The sequence below is a fragment of the Leucopleurus acutus genome, assembly GCF_964270905.1.
Source record: "Leucopleurus acutus genome assembly, chromosome: 3".
Lineage (NCBI taxonomy): Eukaryota > Metazoa > Chordata > Mammalia > Artiodactyla > Delphinidae > Leucopleurus > Leucopleurus acutus.
In genome coordinates, this window is record NC_139145.1 from 113,927,583 (window position 1) to 113,946,166 (window position 18,584).

The window sequence follows — 18,584 nt, forward strand, 5'->3', positions numbered from 1 at the left end:
TGTGCTCCACAACGGGAGAGGCCACAGCAGTGAGAAGCCTGCGTACCGCAAAAAAAAAAAAAAAAAAAAGAAAGAACAAAAGAAAGAAGCTTGACACAGAACACCCGCCACCTAATGTGTAATTGAATCAGGCCCTTGAGCCTCCTGCACCTCGTGCCTGGGTTCTCCTCTCTCTGACGTTGGTTGGCTCTACCCCGTCATTCTGGTTACAGCTTCTCTGAGAGGCCTAGTCACCAGTTACCACGAGTAGAGAGATCCTACCTCTTTTTCTACTCACTGCATGTGAAAGGACCTTGTCTGTCTTATTTTCTGCCATTTTCTGCCATTTCCTCAAAGCTAGAGTGGTCCGTGGGCCATGAAATCCAGAAAGATTTGTTACAGGGGTGAGTGAGGACTCTCTTCCCATCCGGGACCGTGCTTCCTCAAATGCTCTCCAACAACCCCTTTGACTTTGGGTAACTGATCTAGATTGGACAAACAATTCTGGTATTTGTGGGTTGGATTTGTTTAAATCCTCATGGGGTTCCAGGAGTGCCTCTTGCCAATATCCTGTAAAATAAGCAGCATCTGTGTGCAGAACAGCTTCCTAAAAGTTAAGGTCATGGGGTGGCTGGATGAAAGCTCAGAAAACCCTCTGCAGTAATCAGACTTAATTTTTAGTGTCTTCAGTCTCCATTTTTGGTGGCCTTTTCTCCATTCACTTGTTTGTTCCCCCCTCTCCACCCTCAAATCTCGAGGCTTCCTCTTTGGCAGGTCCTATGCTAGATCTTGGGGAATGCAAAGAAGAATGAGACATTGTTCTTGTCCTGGAGAGCCAGAGTTCTCAGGGAAGACAAACCACGAATAACTGATTAACACCATACAGAGATAAGTGTGATAGAAAAGTATAAAGTACAGGAGGACAGTGAAGAGACAGAGGTTGTCTGGGGGGAGTAAATTAAAAACAGCAGTGTGACATTATTAAGTCAAGCAGGAAAGATGGGGAGGGCATTTTAGGCAAAGGAGCCAACCTGTACCCAGGCAACGTCAGCATGTTGTATTCTAACAACAAGAAGTAAGTTCTCTGTGACCAAAGCACAGTGCATGCTTTGTGGGGAAGGGCAGGAGCTGATGCCCCAGAAGTAGTTTGGAGCCACATATGAAGGATTCCATGTGTTGGACTGAAGTTTGAACTTTTTCCTGATTGGGAAGCAGTTAGAGGTCTTTAAACATGCTTGTGGCCTGTTTGGTTTGGGCTTCACAAAGATGCCTCTGATAGCAACGTGAAACATTCTGTATGTTACCCCAGGAGTCCAGGTGAGACCCGTGCTGGACCCAAGGCAACGGGGCTGGAGAACGGGGAGGTGGATTGGAAATCCATTTTCATGATCAACTTGGCAGAAGTGAATGTGTTGAATGTAGAGCAAGAGGAAAAGAGAAGAACATCAGATTGTAAATTGAATGTCTCGGTAGATATGTTCTCTAGAATCTTTCATTAGGAGAAGATTGAATTTACCTAATCCTATAGATGACTACTAAGACATACATTAACTCTCCAATTTGCTTTAAGTAAAAATTTAGTCTAAAAGAATCAACCATGAGTAACAGGTCCTTTATCGGACAAAGAGTCTTCTTGGTCTCTGAAATCCTGTTGTCTGCTCATCTGTCACACTCCCGTGGGTGGCCTGTTCAGAGGGATGTCCAGGCCCTGGTGCAAGGCTGCTGGAGCCTTCCTTGCTTTTCTCTCCAGGATCCCCATGTCAGAGTGAGGAGCTGTCTTGGATAAGCCAGGGTTGAAGGATCCATGGGGGCAGCAAGGTGGAGATATACACTGATGGTTCAGGGCAGCCTTCTAAAGCCAAGCCACAACATTACCCTGTTTGGGGAGTAGTCCTAAAACCTAATACTGTTGTCGTGGTTCCACCTTAATTTTTATCAGCTGGATGCGAATGAGGCTTCACTGTCATATACTGAATGTGTTTGCTCGGGTCTTCGGCTAACCAGTGTTTTTCATGACATTTTGACAGCTATTTTTGTTCAATAATGAATAATAAAGTGAGATTTACCATCTGTAGATGACATTTGTTTTATTTTGACATTTATTTTCTATACGGCAAAGATTTTATAATTAGGTTTTCCCCCTGCCAAAAACATTGCTGAAAAATGATTTCCCCCCAAAAAATGTTTCATAGCTTCCTTTACTAGTTGGAGTCATCTTATTTTTTTTCTTTTTTTTTTTTCGGAAACCAATTGAACTTGTATTGACACCAACTACATGACTCTCCTCAGTAGCCTCAGTAGCCTTATGGGAATGGATAAAGTGGCTTGACCCAAGATAACACTGATTGGACTTAGCAATGTTACTTTTAAATAAAACCAACCCTCTTTTCCCCCCTAAGATGGCTTAGAGTTCATAATGGTCACAAACTAATACTACAGATAAAACATTTAAAAATTTGATCCAAGCCTTTTCTATCCTCCCACACTTGAAAGGTACCTGATGAACACCAATTTCCCAATCCTAGCATCACTAGCTTACAAACCTTAGGGTTAAAAACTCCCTTCTCATTTACCTAGTGTTCAATTTCCATCAGTTTCGATATACACTAGTGTAAATACCGTGACTATTTTGCATGAAGTTAAGTATTCTACAGATCCCAGAGTCATAGGATTGAATCAGGAACTCCCACCTTTTATGTGAACTTCAGTGGTACCATGGAGGCCAAGGCAATTTAATTTAGGTTAACCAGGATTTGTTTCAATTTGTAAGAGAAACATCTTGCAACAGGTTTTTTCAATTCTCTTAAAAAATGGTGGCATTCCTTTACTTTTCGCCTTTTGGAAGCAGCAGTTACATAAGTGGAATAGTAGATTAAGTCTAAAAATGTGGGCCCTAGTCAACTTTCATTATTTTTCTGCATATGATCATGATAAAGGATCACAACATCCTTCACATTTCCAAGGAAAACCCAATTTAAAGTTTGTCCTTGCCAAACTCCATGAAACAGCCACTTTAGAGTAAACCAGCAGAGCATTGCATCACCCCAGTAAAGCTGTAGATTTCATCACATGCACCAACAAATCTACATGGCTCGTTTCTGCACTCCTCTTTTACAGAATTTTACACCTATTGTACCAAATGGCATTTTTTTAAAATTTATTTATTTTATCTTTTTGGCTGCATTGGGTCCTCATTGCTGCACGTGGGCTTTCTCTAGTTTCAGTGAGCGCGGGCTACTCCTCATTGCAGTGCGTGGGCTTCTCATTGCAGTGGCTTCTCTTGTTACAGAGCACCGGCTCTAGGCATGCAGGCTCAGTAGTTGTGGCATGTGGGCTCAGTAGTTGTGGCTTGCAGGCCTAGAGCGCAGGCTCTAGTTGTGGTGCACAGGCTTAGTTGCTCCGTGGCATATGGGATCTTCCTGGACCAGGGCTCAAACCCATGTCCCCTGCATTGGCAGGTGGATTCTTAACCACTGCACCACCAGGGCATCCCCCAAACAGCATTTTAAACACGGACATATCAACTCCCTAATAAAGCAAAAACAAAGGCATTTCCCTTATTAGAAACAAGATACACCATCACTTAAAGTCTTCAAATATTATTGCACTTTAACTTTCAGAATTTGACAATGCATTCAATGAACAATCTGCACACAACTAGTTTTAACAGACATTAAAAAACACTTTCAAGCAGACATGGATGTCCTAAACTGTTTATTAGGTAAGAATTTTACAAACATTACTTATATTAGCGGTAGCGGTGGAGCTGGAGAGTATTGCGCCTTCTCCAGGCTGCGCAGCGAGAACCCCCGATCGTGTCGTGGAACTTGTGGCCCTTGCCGAGGCCGCGGCTCTTCCTGCCTGCAGACGTCAGCCCCCGCATCTCCCTGTGCTTGTGGACTGGTTTGGTGATCCACTGGGTGTCAGGGTGTCTTCTGATAGCTTTATGGAACGGATCAATGAGGATAACCTCAAAAAATTAGTACGTAGAATCTCCACCAACACAGTAAGAATTCAGGACCCTCAGGGCTCCACAGTGGCGTCCAGCTCGCTCCTCGGCAACAGACTGAAGACTTCGAGCAAACGAGCTGGTTGACACCATGGTGGACAGGCGTGCTGTAGGTGACACCCTTAGAAACTGGGCATTTTTGGCCACCGCGGCGCACACGAATCCGACATATGGCATAACCTTGCTTGGCCTTGTAGCCCAGCCTGCGCGCCTTGTTGGGCCGGGTGCGGCGGGGCGCCCGGAGCAGCGCCGAGAGCTGGGGGTACTGCCGGCAGTGCACCCTGAGCAAAAGTGCATCGCATCCAACTGCTTCCTCCTCCATAGCTCCTGGAGGTACTTGTAAGCGCGCATCTTGGCTCACCTGATGGCTGCCGCCAGACAGAAAGGCGAGTCATCTTATTTTGATTTGGAAGTTTTTTCATAAGTCAGCCAGGAAATGCAAGCTGAACATTTTCTCTTGAAAATTAATTCTTAACAAGAACAAAAATTAACTTTTGCCCAAAGGAAAATTAGGAGAGAAAATGAAAAGAAACGTGTTTGAAATGGTGGTGGTTTGTCTTTTTTTGTTTTTGTTTTTTTTTAACATCTTTATTGGAGTATAATTGCTTTACAATGGTGTGCTAGCTTGTGCTTTACAACAAAATGAATCAGTTATACATATACATATGTTCCCATGTCTCTTCCCTCTTGCGTCTCCCTGCCTCCCACCCTCCGTATCCCACCCCTCTAGGTGGTCACAAAGTACCGAGCTGATCTCCCTGTGCTATGCGGCTGATTCCCACTAGATATCTACCTTATGTTTGGTAGTGTGTATATGTCCATGCCTCTCTCTCACTTTGTCACAGCTTACCCTTCCCCCTCCCAATATCCTCAAGTCCATTCTCTAGTAGGTCTGTGTCTTTATTCCTGTTTTACCCCTAAGTTCTTCATGACATTTTTTTTCTTAACTTCCATATATATGTGTTAGCATATGGTATTTGTCTCTCTCTTTTTGACTTATTTCGCTCTGTATGACAGACTCTAGGTCTCCATTGTCTTTTTGAACTTTATGTCAGACTTAAGTGAACGATATGGAAGCCCCCTTCTCTACCTTGTTTCAAATGAGCTGATTTTATTCTTGCTGTTACTCTGATCAGTTTTATGTCCAACTCCTTGAAATACCTGGGCAAATGCACTAGAACCAATGGACAGCACCCTATTTCTCAAAGGCCTAAGTGTGTGGATTTTTGCTGGTAAGTGGAGACCATCAGCCAGTGCCGCCTGGCCAGGTCCCTGGCAAAGCTGAATTGTCCTCTTCATGCAGTGGATTCTGCAGTTGGCTTTGTGACTGGGGAGCCCAAGAGAATGAGTTGCAGGTGTGTCAATTAACAGCGCTTTCTCCCTGGAATGCTCTCAAAAAAACGATGGAGGAAGCCACATCGATAACAGACAATAGAATCGCTTATCATTGCTAATGGGAGAAACATCACAGAAGCTAATGCAAAAACAGTCACACGCACTGCATCGGCACCTCCCAAATAAGATGTGGAAACACCTTCCGCCTAGCAGCCGTGGCCAAATTCTCGTTACAGCCCAGAGTATTTTCCTTCCTGAGTCATACCTCAAGGGCCTAAGATCAGATTCCAGACCCACCCCACGCTTCTCCCCATCACCTCCACTCTTGTTTCTACCATCTTCATCATCCACCATTTTTGTACTGAGCAAATAGGTGGAACTGAAAGAGACATTATCTAATATTTCAAAGGAGTGTTATCTATCAAAAATGGAGACAACAGGCATCTTCTACGAGCCCTGAGCCAGTATCATTTGTAGCAATCCAGACAGCACAGGGAAATGACAGTGCTGTCTTAGCCATTCTTAACTTCACAGGTAGAGTGTAAACACTTCTTTCCAGTGTATTTCTGTATCACATGAACAGCACCTTCTTTTAAGTTTTGATACAGTGGTTATTGGTGACGGATACCCAGTGGAGTGTGAGGAATTCCCTTTGTCTAAAGATGGTGCCCCCTGTTTTGAGCGTGCAGGTCTGCTCATGTGAAATAGAATGTGTAGTTAATAAACTGGCTTGGGTGACCATTTGCTTTGTCAAGAAGAGATGTGAGGTTTAAGAAAAGGTTCTTGTCTGATAGCAAATGATGAGATTGATTGTCACCCACCTGTGTTGAAGAACTGTTACCTTCCTCTAACGTAGCTCAAGACCCTTCCTTCACCCCCTCATGAGGCACAGAGAAGAACTGAAGACCTGGTGTGTTAAGGGCTTGATCAGAAGCCTCCTTGACAGTAGAGCCTTGAATTTCTTACCCACCAGCAACAGAGGCTCCTCGTAAGGGAATTGTCATCACCTTGACATAGCTCTCCTGCTGTATCATGGGAAGAGTGTAAACTTAGCTGAGATTGACCATGCTTATGTTTTTCATAGAGAAGTAAAGTTTTATATAGATATAAAACTCACTCTATACCAGGGACCTCGGGAGCAGGGCACTCTGGGGGCAGGAGGAGCCTGGGAGTCACACAGACATTGTTTGAATCCTAGCTTTGCCACTTATTAGTTGTTTGGCATTTTCAAGTCTCTCATGACAAAATAATTATAATACTAGACTATTTGTATTGTTATAAATATTAGCTACCATTTATTGAGAATTTAGATTGTGCCAGGTCCCCAGCCCCAAACCATTATTATAAATGATGTCACTTAATTCTCACCATAATACATGAATGAGGTAGGAATTATTATCTCTACGTTAAAGATGAGAAACTGAGGCAGTGTATTGCCCTGGGTCACACACCTAGTGAGTGGCTGGCATCATGCTTCAATTCCAGGTCTATCGGACTCCAGAGTCTGTGATAATGTGAAATTCAAAGGGTGCCTGGTGCAGAGTGGGTGCTTAACAAATACTGATCCTTTTTCCTTCCATGAGCATCCTTTGGCTTTGATAGAGCTTGATTTCTGTGTTAGATTTCTTTATACATAATGTTCTATAGAGCACATCTGTCATACTGCCCTCCTGTGGTTCATTTGGATAACAGTGGCTTTTAGAAAACATTTAATCGGAGTGTAAATGCGCATGCAAATAAGTGATATTTAAAACATATCTCTAAAGTCACCTAAGTGTATGAGTACTTTTGGAGATAATATGATTCTACAACCTCAGTATGTAAGAAATATGACTTTTTACTTTCTACAGTCCAACTTAATTTCTAACTCTGAGCCCCCCCCAGCTGGTAAGATACTGAAGTCACTTTTGTATCTTCTCTGGCTTCCCCAGTGTCCTCCATTCCCTTGGCTGTCTTGGGAGAGAAACCTTCTCTTCCCTGGCATACAGTATACAATGAAGCTTTGTCCTGCCATCCTGTCAAGAAGGGAGGAATTTTTCTTGCAATTATTTTTTCCATCCAACTGTTCTGTGTACGGAGACATTTAACCCACTGGGGAAGTCTTCAACTTTCACTCTTAAGAGTTCAGATCACCAGGGAGTCAAATGTTAATTCTGTTACCAGTTTAAATGTTAGAAAAATTTTCCAGGAAGAAAATAAAAAGGTTCGCTATCCCCACAATTAGGTGGGGATTCACTTAGGTTCCTAAGTGAAACTTATTCAGAGGTGTCTTTTCATGTACGGGAGGGGCTCCACCTACCTGGGTTCACTCTCCTGTGTTACACAAAGTTGCATGCATGCATTTGAATCCTAGTCATTGCTCAGCACAGGGCTCTATCCCAAGCAGTTCCCCTCAGGGGCCTCCCTTGTTTTTCAGTGGCCCTCTCCATGGAGGATTTAAAGGTCTAGTGTCAGACATGTGCCGTGCTGAGCCCTGGTTATGTCTGTGGGATGGAGGGTTGTGTTGGGTGGGAGGAGGGTAGCTGCTATGGGAGAGGGGAAAGAGGAATCTTCTTTCTTAGTTCCTAAGCACCATTTAATAATGACATGCATGCAAGTCTTCTGTTCTTCAATGCATCTAATAGTTAGCCTTGTCCTCATGCTATGACCTAATTGTGTTTCAGATAACGGTGGGCAGACATTGGCAGGGGGCAATAACTGGCCCCTTCGAGGAAGAAAGTGGAGCCTGTGGGAAGGAGGCGTGCGAGGGGTGGGCTTTGTGGCCGGCCCCTTGCTGAAACGGAGGGGCGTGAAGAACCGGGAGCTCATCCACATTTCCGACTGGCTGCCGACCCTGGTGAAGCTGGCGGGGGGCAGCACAGAGGGCACCAAGCCTCTGGATGGCTTCGATGTGTGGAAAACCATCAGGTACCTGCCCACCTGTCTCTTTTCCCTCCCAGGACAGAAGCTCTAAGAACAGCTTGCCTTGATTGAGAAGGATCGCTTTTGCATGAATATGATAGTTCAGCTTGCAAATAGATGATTGAAAAAGAAGAAGAACTGCGTTTAGAAATACTGTAATTATATATGTATATATTTTTAAGTTCTGGATTTGAGATTGGGGGCCTGTGTTTTCTATGAGGAGCAAGATAGTCCTCTGTGGCTCACCCTCCATGAGAGGTCTTTAAAGTGGAAGCTGTGCTAAGAAGTAGGATAGGGTGTTGTTTGCTTCCTGCAGAGGGTCAGGGGACCTGCCCTGTTGCCTGCTAGGAGAATGGAGGACCAAGCAGGGGGAACAGCTGGAATTTGAGTGGGGGAGCAGCTGTATACCCTTATTACACAATAAGTACCTAATGAGCACCTACTATATACCAAGCTCTGTTCTAGGTGTGGAGGAACTAGGAATGAACAAGACAGGCACCATCCTGGCTCTCACGGAGCTTATATTCTAGCTGGGGAGTCGGGGGGCAGGGGGGTAGGAATAAACAAGTAAACCCATAAATAAGTAGATGACGTCCCATAATGATCTGCACTAGGAAGGCAGTAAAACAGTGTGTTGTGATACCGAGAGCTGGCAGATGGGAAGGAGGTACACATCTGGGGAGCAGAACGCAGACTCAGCTTTGGAAATGGTGGCAGGGCCTTCCTGTTCAGCCACTGCCATGCCGAACAACGGCCCCCAAAATGGGGAGGTGTACACACCTGCAAGGGTGCAGGAAGAAAACTTTAGAACTTGTATTTGTAGTTAATTTTATCTCATCTTTTTTTAAGTATATATTTTATAAGGTATATAATACATTAGTAGATTAGTACATATATCCAGTTGATAAACAAATATAAATGTACATATGCTGGAGGTATTGTTTCTACTGATGGAGTGACAATGTCTAGTGTAATAGTTTTAAACCTCTGTTGGGTGTTACAGCAAGGGGTAGTGGCTGATTGACTGGTCCCCTAGTGACCAGGGGAAAATGACCTCCTCTGTTTACAGTTTGGATTTTCCCCTTAGATATAAGTGAAATTAAATAATTGAACTAGAGAATGGCCATTTTTATTTATTATTTTTCTCTTGCTTTTTTGTTCAGAAAGCTTTTTTCTCAGCTTGAAATCTGCTAAACATTTATATTTTCTTCTAAGTGTTGTGGTTTGATTTTCTTCCATGTAATTCTTGAACTGTTGTGAAATGATATTTTGTTATGTGAGGTCAATATCTAAATCAGAGGAATGGGGTTTTTCTCAGACTTTTGAATCACAGAGCTCCTTGAGACGCTGAAAGCTTTGAGGTTACCAAAAAAGTACCTAAGCATATGTACAATAATTTAGATAGAATTTATTTTTATGATGTTAGATATTGATTACACATTCTTTTCTATGTACACATAGAAAAATATGACATTCTTTGAAACCCTCTGCCTCTCACTCATTTTTAATGCAAAAATTAATACCTACTTTATGATAAAAAGGAAATAAAAATTTCCAAGCAAAGCAAAACTTGAACTTCAGCTTATCGCCAACTTCCACCATGAAGGCTGTTGAAGTTTGACTTACAGATGCAGGAGAAAGTTTTGAGTGTTTTGATATGATAACATATGTGTCATGCTTGCCATCCAATCAGTTTTGAGTTTTTTGTTTTGTTTCGTTTTGGGGGCAAAAAAAAAGAAGCACACTTGGCTTATTGTGGCTTATAAAAGCACACGTGAGCAAATGGAGCTATCGTGGCATACTTGGCCAAATGAGGGTAGGCTTGAGTTGAGAAACAGTTGAATTTATTTTGAATAATTTCCTCTGCTCCCAGATTCACTGAGGTTCTGATCTTTGGCAAAGTGCAAGTCATTGATGTTCATCCCTATCACCAATTTTGGACTATAAACCCACACTTCAATCTTAAAATTATCTTTGTCAGAAGTAACGTTTAGGAGTTTGGCACATACTTGCTTCCGCCTGCCGAGGAATTGGAAGAAGTTTTGCCACCCTTAATTCCAGATTGCAGAAGGTCTTTCCTCGGTGTCAGAGGCATGCTGAACTCCTCGTGACCCATCTTGAATAGAACAGGAGCTCTGCATCCTTCAGCAGCAGACATAATGTTGACTGCAGGGCTGTAACTAGAATATTACAACCAAAACTATTGTCCAAGTACGTGAAACCATGAGAGAGTGGCTTTCCTTTTCTATTTGAAAACAGTAAAATTTCTGCCCAATGTCTCATCAAGCATTTCAAGACTTTCCTCTGGAAATTCAGCAAATTTCTGTTTAGTAAGTGAAGAACTGCTCTCATTCTGCTCCATTTTCCTGATAAAAGATCCTGAAAGCAGTGATTCAGCCCCCACTGTCCCGATGAAGTTGATGCTTCTCACAACACTAGGCAAGAGTTCATTCAGTACCAGTGGCAGAGCATTTGGCACCCATGCCGGCCGATGCAGAAAGCAACCAGTCACATTGACGTCAGGAGCTTCTCTTCCAAAGCAGTAAAAACAAATGGACAGCCAAATGTCAGAGATTCTCAGTCTATGCCCAGAGTTCTCGACCTTTTTTTCAGTAAGATATTTACTTGGAAATACCATTTTCAAGATGATGGTAGTTTCTGAACATTTCAAAAAGGTCTCATGAAATAGGAATGCCAGTAATGGCAGTAACAGAGTCGGCTATGCTGAGAGCATCTGTTTCACTAGTTGCGTAGTTATCAATTCCTCTTAGGTCTGCTCCAAAATATTAAATTTTAGAAGAAGTAGCCATTCTGGAGTGGGTGACATTCCTTGCAATCTGAGTTCCTTGACAGCTTCAGTTTTTCATCTGTTCGAAGCCACACAACATGTTTGTCAATTCTAGGGAACATGGCTTCTCCAAGTTCTTTCTGATTCTGTATGGTTTCTCTGCTTTTCAACTTGATAAGCAGCCTATAGGTTGTTTCAAGACACTTCGAAGGATTTTTAAACTTACTTTATATTTCATTAAATTTATATAACCATAGCAGAACCGCTAATCATAAAGGTAGGAATGTTTTTCCTTTCTAATCAATGGGAAACTCTTCTAGATGTTATAACATCACAGTGGGGACTTCCCTGGTGGCCCAGTGGTTAAAAATCCGCCTGCCAATGCAGGGCACACGGGTTCGAGCCCTGGTCCGGGAAGATCCCACATGCCGCGGAGCAACTAAACCCAAGCACCACAACTACTGAGCCTGCGTTCTAGAGCCTGCGAGTCACAACTACTGAGCTTGTGTGCCACAACTACTGAAGGTCGCGTGCCTAGAGCCCATGCTCCACAAAAAGTGAAGCCACCACAATGAGAAACCAACGCACTGCAACTGCCGCTTGCCGCAACTAGAGAAAGCCCGGGTACAGCAACGAAGACCCAACACAGCCAAAAATTAATTAATTAATTTTTAAAAAAATGACAGTGGTGACAATCGAATATTACCTGATGATGTGAAATATCTTAAAAACTTAGTATGAAACTATAAAGACTTTCCCCACCTATGGTTTCAGTTTCAAGAGGAATTTTGAAGAGAAGATAAGTCACTTTTCACCCCATTTTCACAAATACCGTGAAGCCCAATGAAGTATAATTCTCTTTTTTTTTTTTTTTTTTGCGGTACGCGGGCCTCTCACTGTTGTGGCCTCTCCCATTGCAGAGCACAGGCTCCGGACGCGCAGGCTCAGCGGCCATAGCTCACGGGCGCAGCCACTCCACGTCATGTGGGATCTTCCCGGACCGGGACACGAACCCTTGTCCCCTGCATCGGCAGGCGGACTCTCAACCACTGCGCCAGCAGGGAAGCCCTGAAGTATAATTCTTAATGAGCCAAAGTTTAAGAACCTCTGAACTAAAATGATGCTTTATTTCAAATATTACCAAGACAGCCCAGACTGATTTTTGAGTAATTATTATTGAATAATAATTTCATTATTATTATTATTAGATATTTCCTTTTTCACTGATTTTTAGTACCGCTTTATGTTCTGAGTTCTTATTAGCGCTATGATCTATCTTGGTGCCATCTATTTTAGTCCACTGGCTTAGCAGTTCTTGTGTTAGCACCTCACCGTTGTAATCTGTTGTAAACATACCTTTTAGAGTATATTTAAATACCTGGCAGAAATAGCTGTTCACCTCCCCATTGTATTTCCTTTACAAAATTTTCTTGACAAGTCCCACTTTTTAATTTTTTGTGATGAACTCTGGAATTATTTCATTAAAAGAAAAACTTCTTAAAAATTAAATGAGATTAACCATGAAAATTAATTTGGGAAGAATGGAGACATTTAGTCTTCTCACCTGGACACTTAAAGTTACCCTCTGCTTGCTGATGTTCTTTTCGTTGTTGTTTTTCTTTTCTTAATTATTTTTTCTCCACGTATTTCATTTTGGATAGATTCTGTTAGTATGCCTTCAAGATTATTAATTTTTTTCTCAATTCCTAATGTTCTATTAATTCCATCCAGTATATTTTTCTTTTTTTAATCTATTTTTAAATGTGATAAAATAGACATAACAAAGTTTACTATCTTAGCCATTTTTAAGTGTACAGTTCAGTAGTGTTAAGTGTATTCACATTGTTGTATAACTAATCTCCAGAAACTTTTATATCTTGCAGAACTAAAACTCTATATTTATTAAACAACAGCTCTCTACTTCCCCCTTCCCCCAGCCCCTGACAACCACACTTCTATGTTCTGTCCCTGTAAATTTGACTACTGCAGATACCTCATACAAGTGAAATCCTACAGTATTTGTCTTTTTGTGACTGGCTTATTTCATTTACCATAGTATCCTCAAGGTTCATTCATGTAGCATGTATCAGAATTTCCTTCCTTTTTTAAGTCTGATTAATATTCCATTTATGTGTATACTACATTTTGTTTATCCATTCATCCATTGTCAGACAGTTGTGTTGTTTACACCTTTAACTATTGTGAATAATGCTGCTATGAACATAGGTGTACAAAACTCTTTTTGAGACCCTGCTTTCTATTCTTTGAGTTATATACCTAGAAGTGGAATTGCTGCATCGTATGGTAATTCTATTTCTAATTTTTTGAAGAACTGCTGTACTGTTTTGCATAGTGGCTGTACCATTTTATATTCTCACCAACAATGTGCAAGAGTTCCAGTTTCTCTTTATCCTCACCAGCACTGATTCTTTCCTTCCCTTTAAAAAAAAAATTGATAGTAGCCATTCTAATGGATGTGAAGTGATACCTCATTGTGGTTTTGATTTGCATGTCCCTTGTATTTAGTGATGTTGAGTATCTTTTCGTGTGTTCACAGGCCATTTGTGTATCTTCTTTGGAGAAATATCTACTTGAGTCCTTCATCCATTTTCTTTTCTTTTTTTTAACATCTTTATTGGAGTATAATTGCTTTACAATGGTGTGTTAGTTTCTGCTTTATAACAAAGTGAATCAGTTATACATATACATATGTCCCCATATCTCTTCCCTCTTGCGTCTCCCTCCCTCCCACCCTCCGTATCCCACCCCTCTAGGTGGTCACAAAGTACCGAGCTGATCTCCCTGTGCTATGCGGCTGCTTCCCACTAGCTGTCTATTTTACGTTTGGTAGTGTATATATGTCCATGCCACTCTCTCACTTTGTCCCAGCTTACCCTTCCCCCTCCCTGTATCCTCAAGTCCATTCTCTCTTTATTCCCATCTTGCCTCTAGGTTCTTCATGACCTTTTTATTTTTCTTTTTTCGTTTTCTTCTTAGATTCCATATACATGTGTTAGCATACGGTATTTGTTTTTCTCTTTCTGACTTACTTCACTCTGTATGACAGACTCTAGGTCCATCCACCTCACTACAAATAACTCAATTTCGTTTCTTTTTATGGTTGAGTAATATTCCATTATATATATGTACCACATCTTCTTTATCCATTCATCTGTTGATGGACACTGAGGTTGCTTCCATATTCTGGCTATTGTAAATAGAGCTGCAATGAACATTTTGGTACATGACTCTTTTTGAATTATGGTTTTCTCAGGGTATATGCCCAGTAGTGGGATTGCTAGGTCGTATGGTAGTTCTATTTGTAGTTTTTTAAGGAACCTCAATACTGTTCTCCATAGTGGCTGTATCAATTTACATTCCCACCAACAGTGCAGGAGGGTTCAACAATTTTTATGGAAACACAAAAGACCCCGAATAGCCAAAGCAATCTTGAGAAAGAAAAATGGAGCTGGAGGAATCAGGCTCCCTGACTTCAGACTATACTACAAAGCTACAGTAATCAAGACAGTATGGTACTGGCACAAAAACAGAAACATAGATCAATGGAACAGGATAGAAAGCCCAGAGATAAACCCACACACATATGGTCACCTTCTCTTTGATAAAGGAGGCAAGAATATACAGTGGAGAAAAGATAGCCTCTTCAATAAGTGGTGCTGGGAAAACTGGACAGGTACATGTAAAAGAATGAAATTAAAACACTCCATAGCACCATGCACAAAAATAAACTCAAAATGGATTAAAGACCTAAATGTAAGACCAGACACTATCAAACTCTTAGAGGAAAACATAGGCAGAACACTCTATGACATAAATCACAGCAAGATCCTTTTTGACCCACCTCCTAGAGAAATGGAAATAAAAACAAAAATAAACAAATGGGACCTAATGAAACTTAAAAGCTTTTGCACAGCAAAGGAAACCATAAGACGAAAAGACAACCCTCAAAATGGGAGAAAATATTTGCAAATGAAGCAACTGACAGGATTAATCTCCAAAATTTACATGCAGCTCAATATCAAAAAGACAAACATCCATTTTTAAATGAGATTGTTTGGTTTTTTTGTGTTGTTGAGTTGCAGGAGTTCTTTATATATTCTGGATATTAACTCCTTATTTTATATCTATATAAAGCATATATATATATATATATATGCTTAGCAAATATTTTCTCCCATTCTGTAGATTGCCTTTTCATTCTAATGAATATGTCCTTTGAGGTATAGTTTTTTTTAAAGGATTCATGAATTTTGTATATTTAAAATATTTGAATGCAAGTTATTAGCTTAATATTTGTGAATCTTGTACTAGTCATCAATAATCTTATAAATCATGCAATTGAAAATATTCAGAACTTATAATATCACTTATTTATTTAAATTAAAATACTCTTGATTTACAATATTGTGTTTCTGGTGTACAGCAAAGTGATTCAGTTACATATTCATATTTTTTCAGATTATTTTCCATTATAGGTTATTACAAGATATTGAATATAGTTCCCTGGGTTATTCAGTAAATCCTTGTTGCTTATCTGTTTATGTAGAGTAGTTTGTATCTGTTAATCCCATACTCCTAATTTATCCCTTGCCCCCTCCCTTCCCTTTGGTAACCATAAATTTGTTTTCCATGTCTCTGAGTCTGATTCTGTTTTGTATATAAATTCATTTGTATTATTTTTTAGATTCCACATATAAGCAATATCACATAATATTTGTCTTTCTCTGTCTGACTTACTTCACTTAGTATGATATTCTCTAGGTCCACCCATATTGCTGCAAATGGCATTACTCATTCCTTTTTACAGCTGAGTAATATTCCATTGTATACATATACTACATCTTCTTAAACCAATCATCTGTCCATGGCCACTTGGGTTGTTACCATGTCTTGGCTACTATGAATAGTGCTGCTATGAACATTGGGCTGCATGTATCTTTTGGAATTAGAGTTTTCACCTTTTCAGCATATATGCCTAGGAGTGGGATTGCTGAATCATATGGTAGTTCTACTTTTAGTTTTTTAAGGAACCTCCATATTGTTTTCCACAGTGGCTGCACCAGTTTACTTTCCCACCAACAGTGTAGGAGGGTTCCCAGAAAGGGGAACCACCATTTATTATTTGTAGACTTTTTCATGATAGCCATTCTGACCAGAGGTGATACCTCATTGTGTTTTTATTTGCATTTCTCTAATAATTAGTGATGTTGAACATATTTTGATGTGCCTATTGGCCATCTGTCTGTCTTCTTTGGAGAAATGTCTATTTAGGTCTTCTGCCCTTTTTTTTTTTTGTGTGTGTGTGTGTGTGTGTGTGTGTGTGTGTGTGTGTGTGGTACGCGGGCCTCTCACTGTTGTGGCCTCTCCCCTTGCGGAGCACAGGCTCTGGACGCGCAGGCTCAGCGGCCATGGCCCACGGGCCCAGCCGCTCCGCGGCATGTGGGAGGGATCTTCCTGGACCAGGGCACGAACCCGTGTCTCCTGCATCGGCAGGCTGACTCTCAACCACTGCGCCACCAGGGAAGCCCATTCTGCCCATTTTTTGATTAGGTTGTTTGTTTTTTGATATTGAGTTGTATGAGCTGTTTTTATATTTTGGATATTAACCCCTCGTCAGTTGCATCATGTACAAATATTTTCTCCCATTCTGCAGATTGTCTTTTCATTTTGTTGATGATTTCCTTTGCTTTTAAGTTTGATTAGGTCCCATTTGTTTATTTTTGCTTTTATTCCTTTTGCCTTGGGAGACTGAGCTAAGAAAATACTGCTATGATTTATGTCCAAGAATGTTTTGCCTCCATCCAGTATGTTTTTCATCTCACATGTTCTAGGTTTTCACCTGTAGAAGTCCAATTTGGATCTTTTATATCTTTTTTATATCCAACATTCTAAACATACAGAATATAGTTTATAATAACAGTTTTAATGTCCTCTGATAATTCCAACATCTATGTCAGTTCTGGGTTGGTTGTGATTGAATGGTTACCTCATTATGGGTCATGTTTCCATGACTTTTAATCTTTGATTTGATGCCAGTCATTGTACACTTTACCTTCTTGGATATTTATTTATTGTTATGAATCCTCTTGCTTTGTTCTGAGATGAAGTTAAATTAGTTGAGAACATTTTGAGCCTTCTGGGGTATTGCATTTATGATTTATTGGGCAGGTCCAGAGCAGTGTCCAGTCTAGGGCTACCTATTCTTCACTGCTGAGTCAAAACCTCCCTAGTAATCTACCAAGTGCCCTGTGAATTTTAAGTTTTTCCAATCTGGCTGATGGGAACAGATACTATTTTTCCCAACTCCATGTGAATATTGGGCCCTGGTCCCTTTGATCCTTTCAGATGGTTCTTTCCCTAGTTTTGGGTAGTTCTCTCACATATATCTGATCAGTGCTCAGCCAAATATTCTGAGGGGGCTCTCTGCAAATCTCCAGGGTTCTCTTTCTGTGCAACTTGCTCTTCTCTGGTACTCTATCCTATCAACTCTAGCTCCCTGGGTCTCCCTGGGCCCTCAGCTCTCAAATCAGGGAGTCCATTGGGTTATGCCTCAGTTCCCCATCCCCGTACCAGGGCTTACAATCTTATTTTTCTCAAGGTAGTAAGCTAAGGCAATGATAAGACTCACCTCCTTTGTTTTCTGTCGCTCAGGAATCACTGTCCTTTGCCTGATATCTCATCTTTTGAAAACTGTTGTTTCATATATTCTGTCTGTTTCTCTTTAGGTTGATTTAGGTAGGAGGGTAAATCCAGTCTGCCTATTACTCCATATTGGCTGGAAGCAGAAATACCCAAAGAAAATTTTATTGTGCCTTTACTTTTTTTTTTTTTTTTTTTTTTTTTGCGGTACGCGGGCCTCTCACTGTTGTGGCCTCTCCCGTTGTGGAGCATAGGCTCCGGACGCACAGGCTCAGCGGCCATGGCTCACGGGCCCAGCCGCTCCACGGCATGTGGGATCTTTCCAGACCGGGGCACGAACCCGTGTCCCCTGCATTGGCAGGCGGACTCTCAACCACTGCGCTGCCAGGGAAGCCCTATTGTGCCTTTACTTTTTTGATCAATATTTTCCTGTTTATTTTCTACTTTCGAGTGCTTTTTAATTCAATCTGGGATCATAGACCCAGCTTTCTGAAATATAATATTGTAAATCTTATAACTCTTCTAAAGAGTTTTTCTTCTGCATTCAACTTTGTAATCACATATAGAGAAACTATGTATATTGATCTATATGTTAATTACTTTTTATATTACAAATACTCCTTAACTTTCACATTCTCAGTTCCTAATTTTAATTAATCTTTTGATCTGTTGGTTAATACTTTAATTTTCATAGAGGCACATAAATGATAAGGTTTTTAAAAAAAATCTTTGCATATGGAAGAATATCTTTCTATTACCTTCAAACAAAAATAATAATTTGACAAAGAATTCTTGTCAACTCTTTTCTCCTTATGATTCTATAGACACTAGTTTATTGTCTTCTGGTAAGTACCTTTACAGCAAACTGTACCAAGTTTACCTGCAAACACAGAGAGAGCTGAGATTACAATC

The 18,584-nt window shown here is 40.9% G+C and overlaps 1 protein-coding gene and 1 pseudogene across 3 annotated transcripts in view; one reads left to right on the forward strand and one right to left on the reverse strand.

Moving 5' to 3' along the window:
* Positions 1–18,584, forward strand: part of ARSB (arylsulfatase B) — a 176,465-nt gene that overhangs the window by 71,931 nt on the left and 85,950 nt on the right. For both annotated transcript variants that reach the window (XM_082836366.1, XM_082836367.1), the window contains exon 5: positions 7,987–8,230. In XM_082836366.1, coding sequence (XP_082692492.1) covers positions 7,987–8,230 — 244 coding nt within the window. The remainder of the gene's footprint in view (positions 1–7,986; positions 8,231–18,584) is intronic.
* LOC309959183 (large ribosomal subunit protein eL15-like) lies at positions 3,728–4,339 on the reverse strand (annotated as a pseudogene). The gene has a single exon. The product of its transcript is annotated as a large ribosomal subunit protein eL15-like (transcript).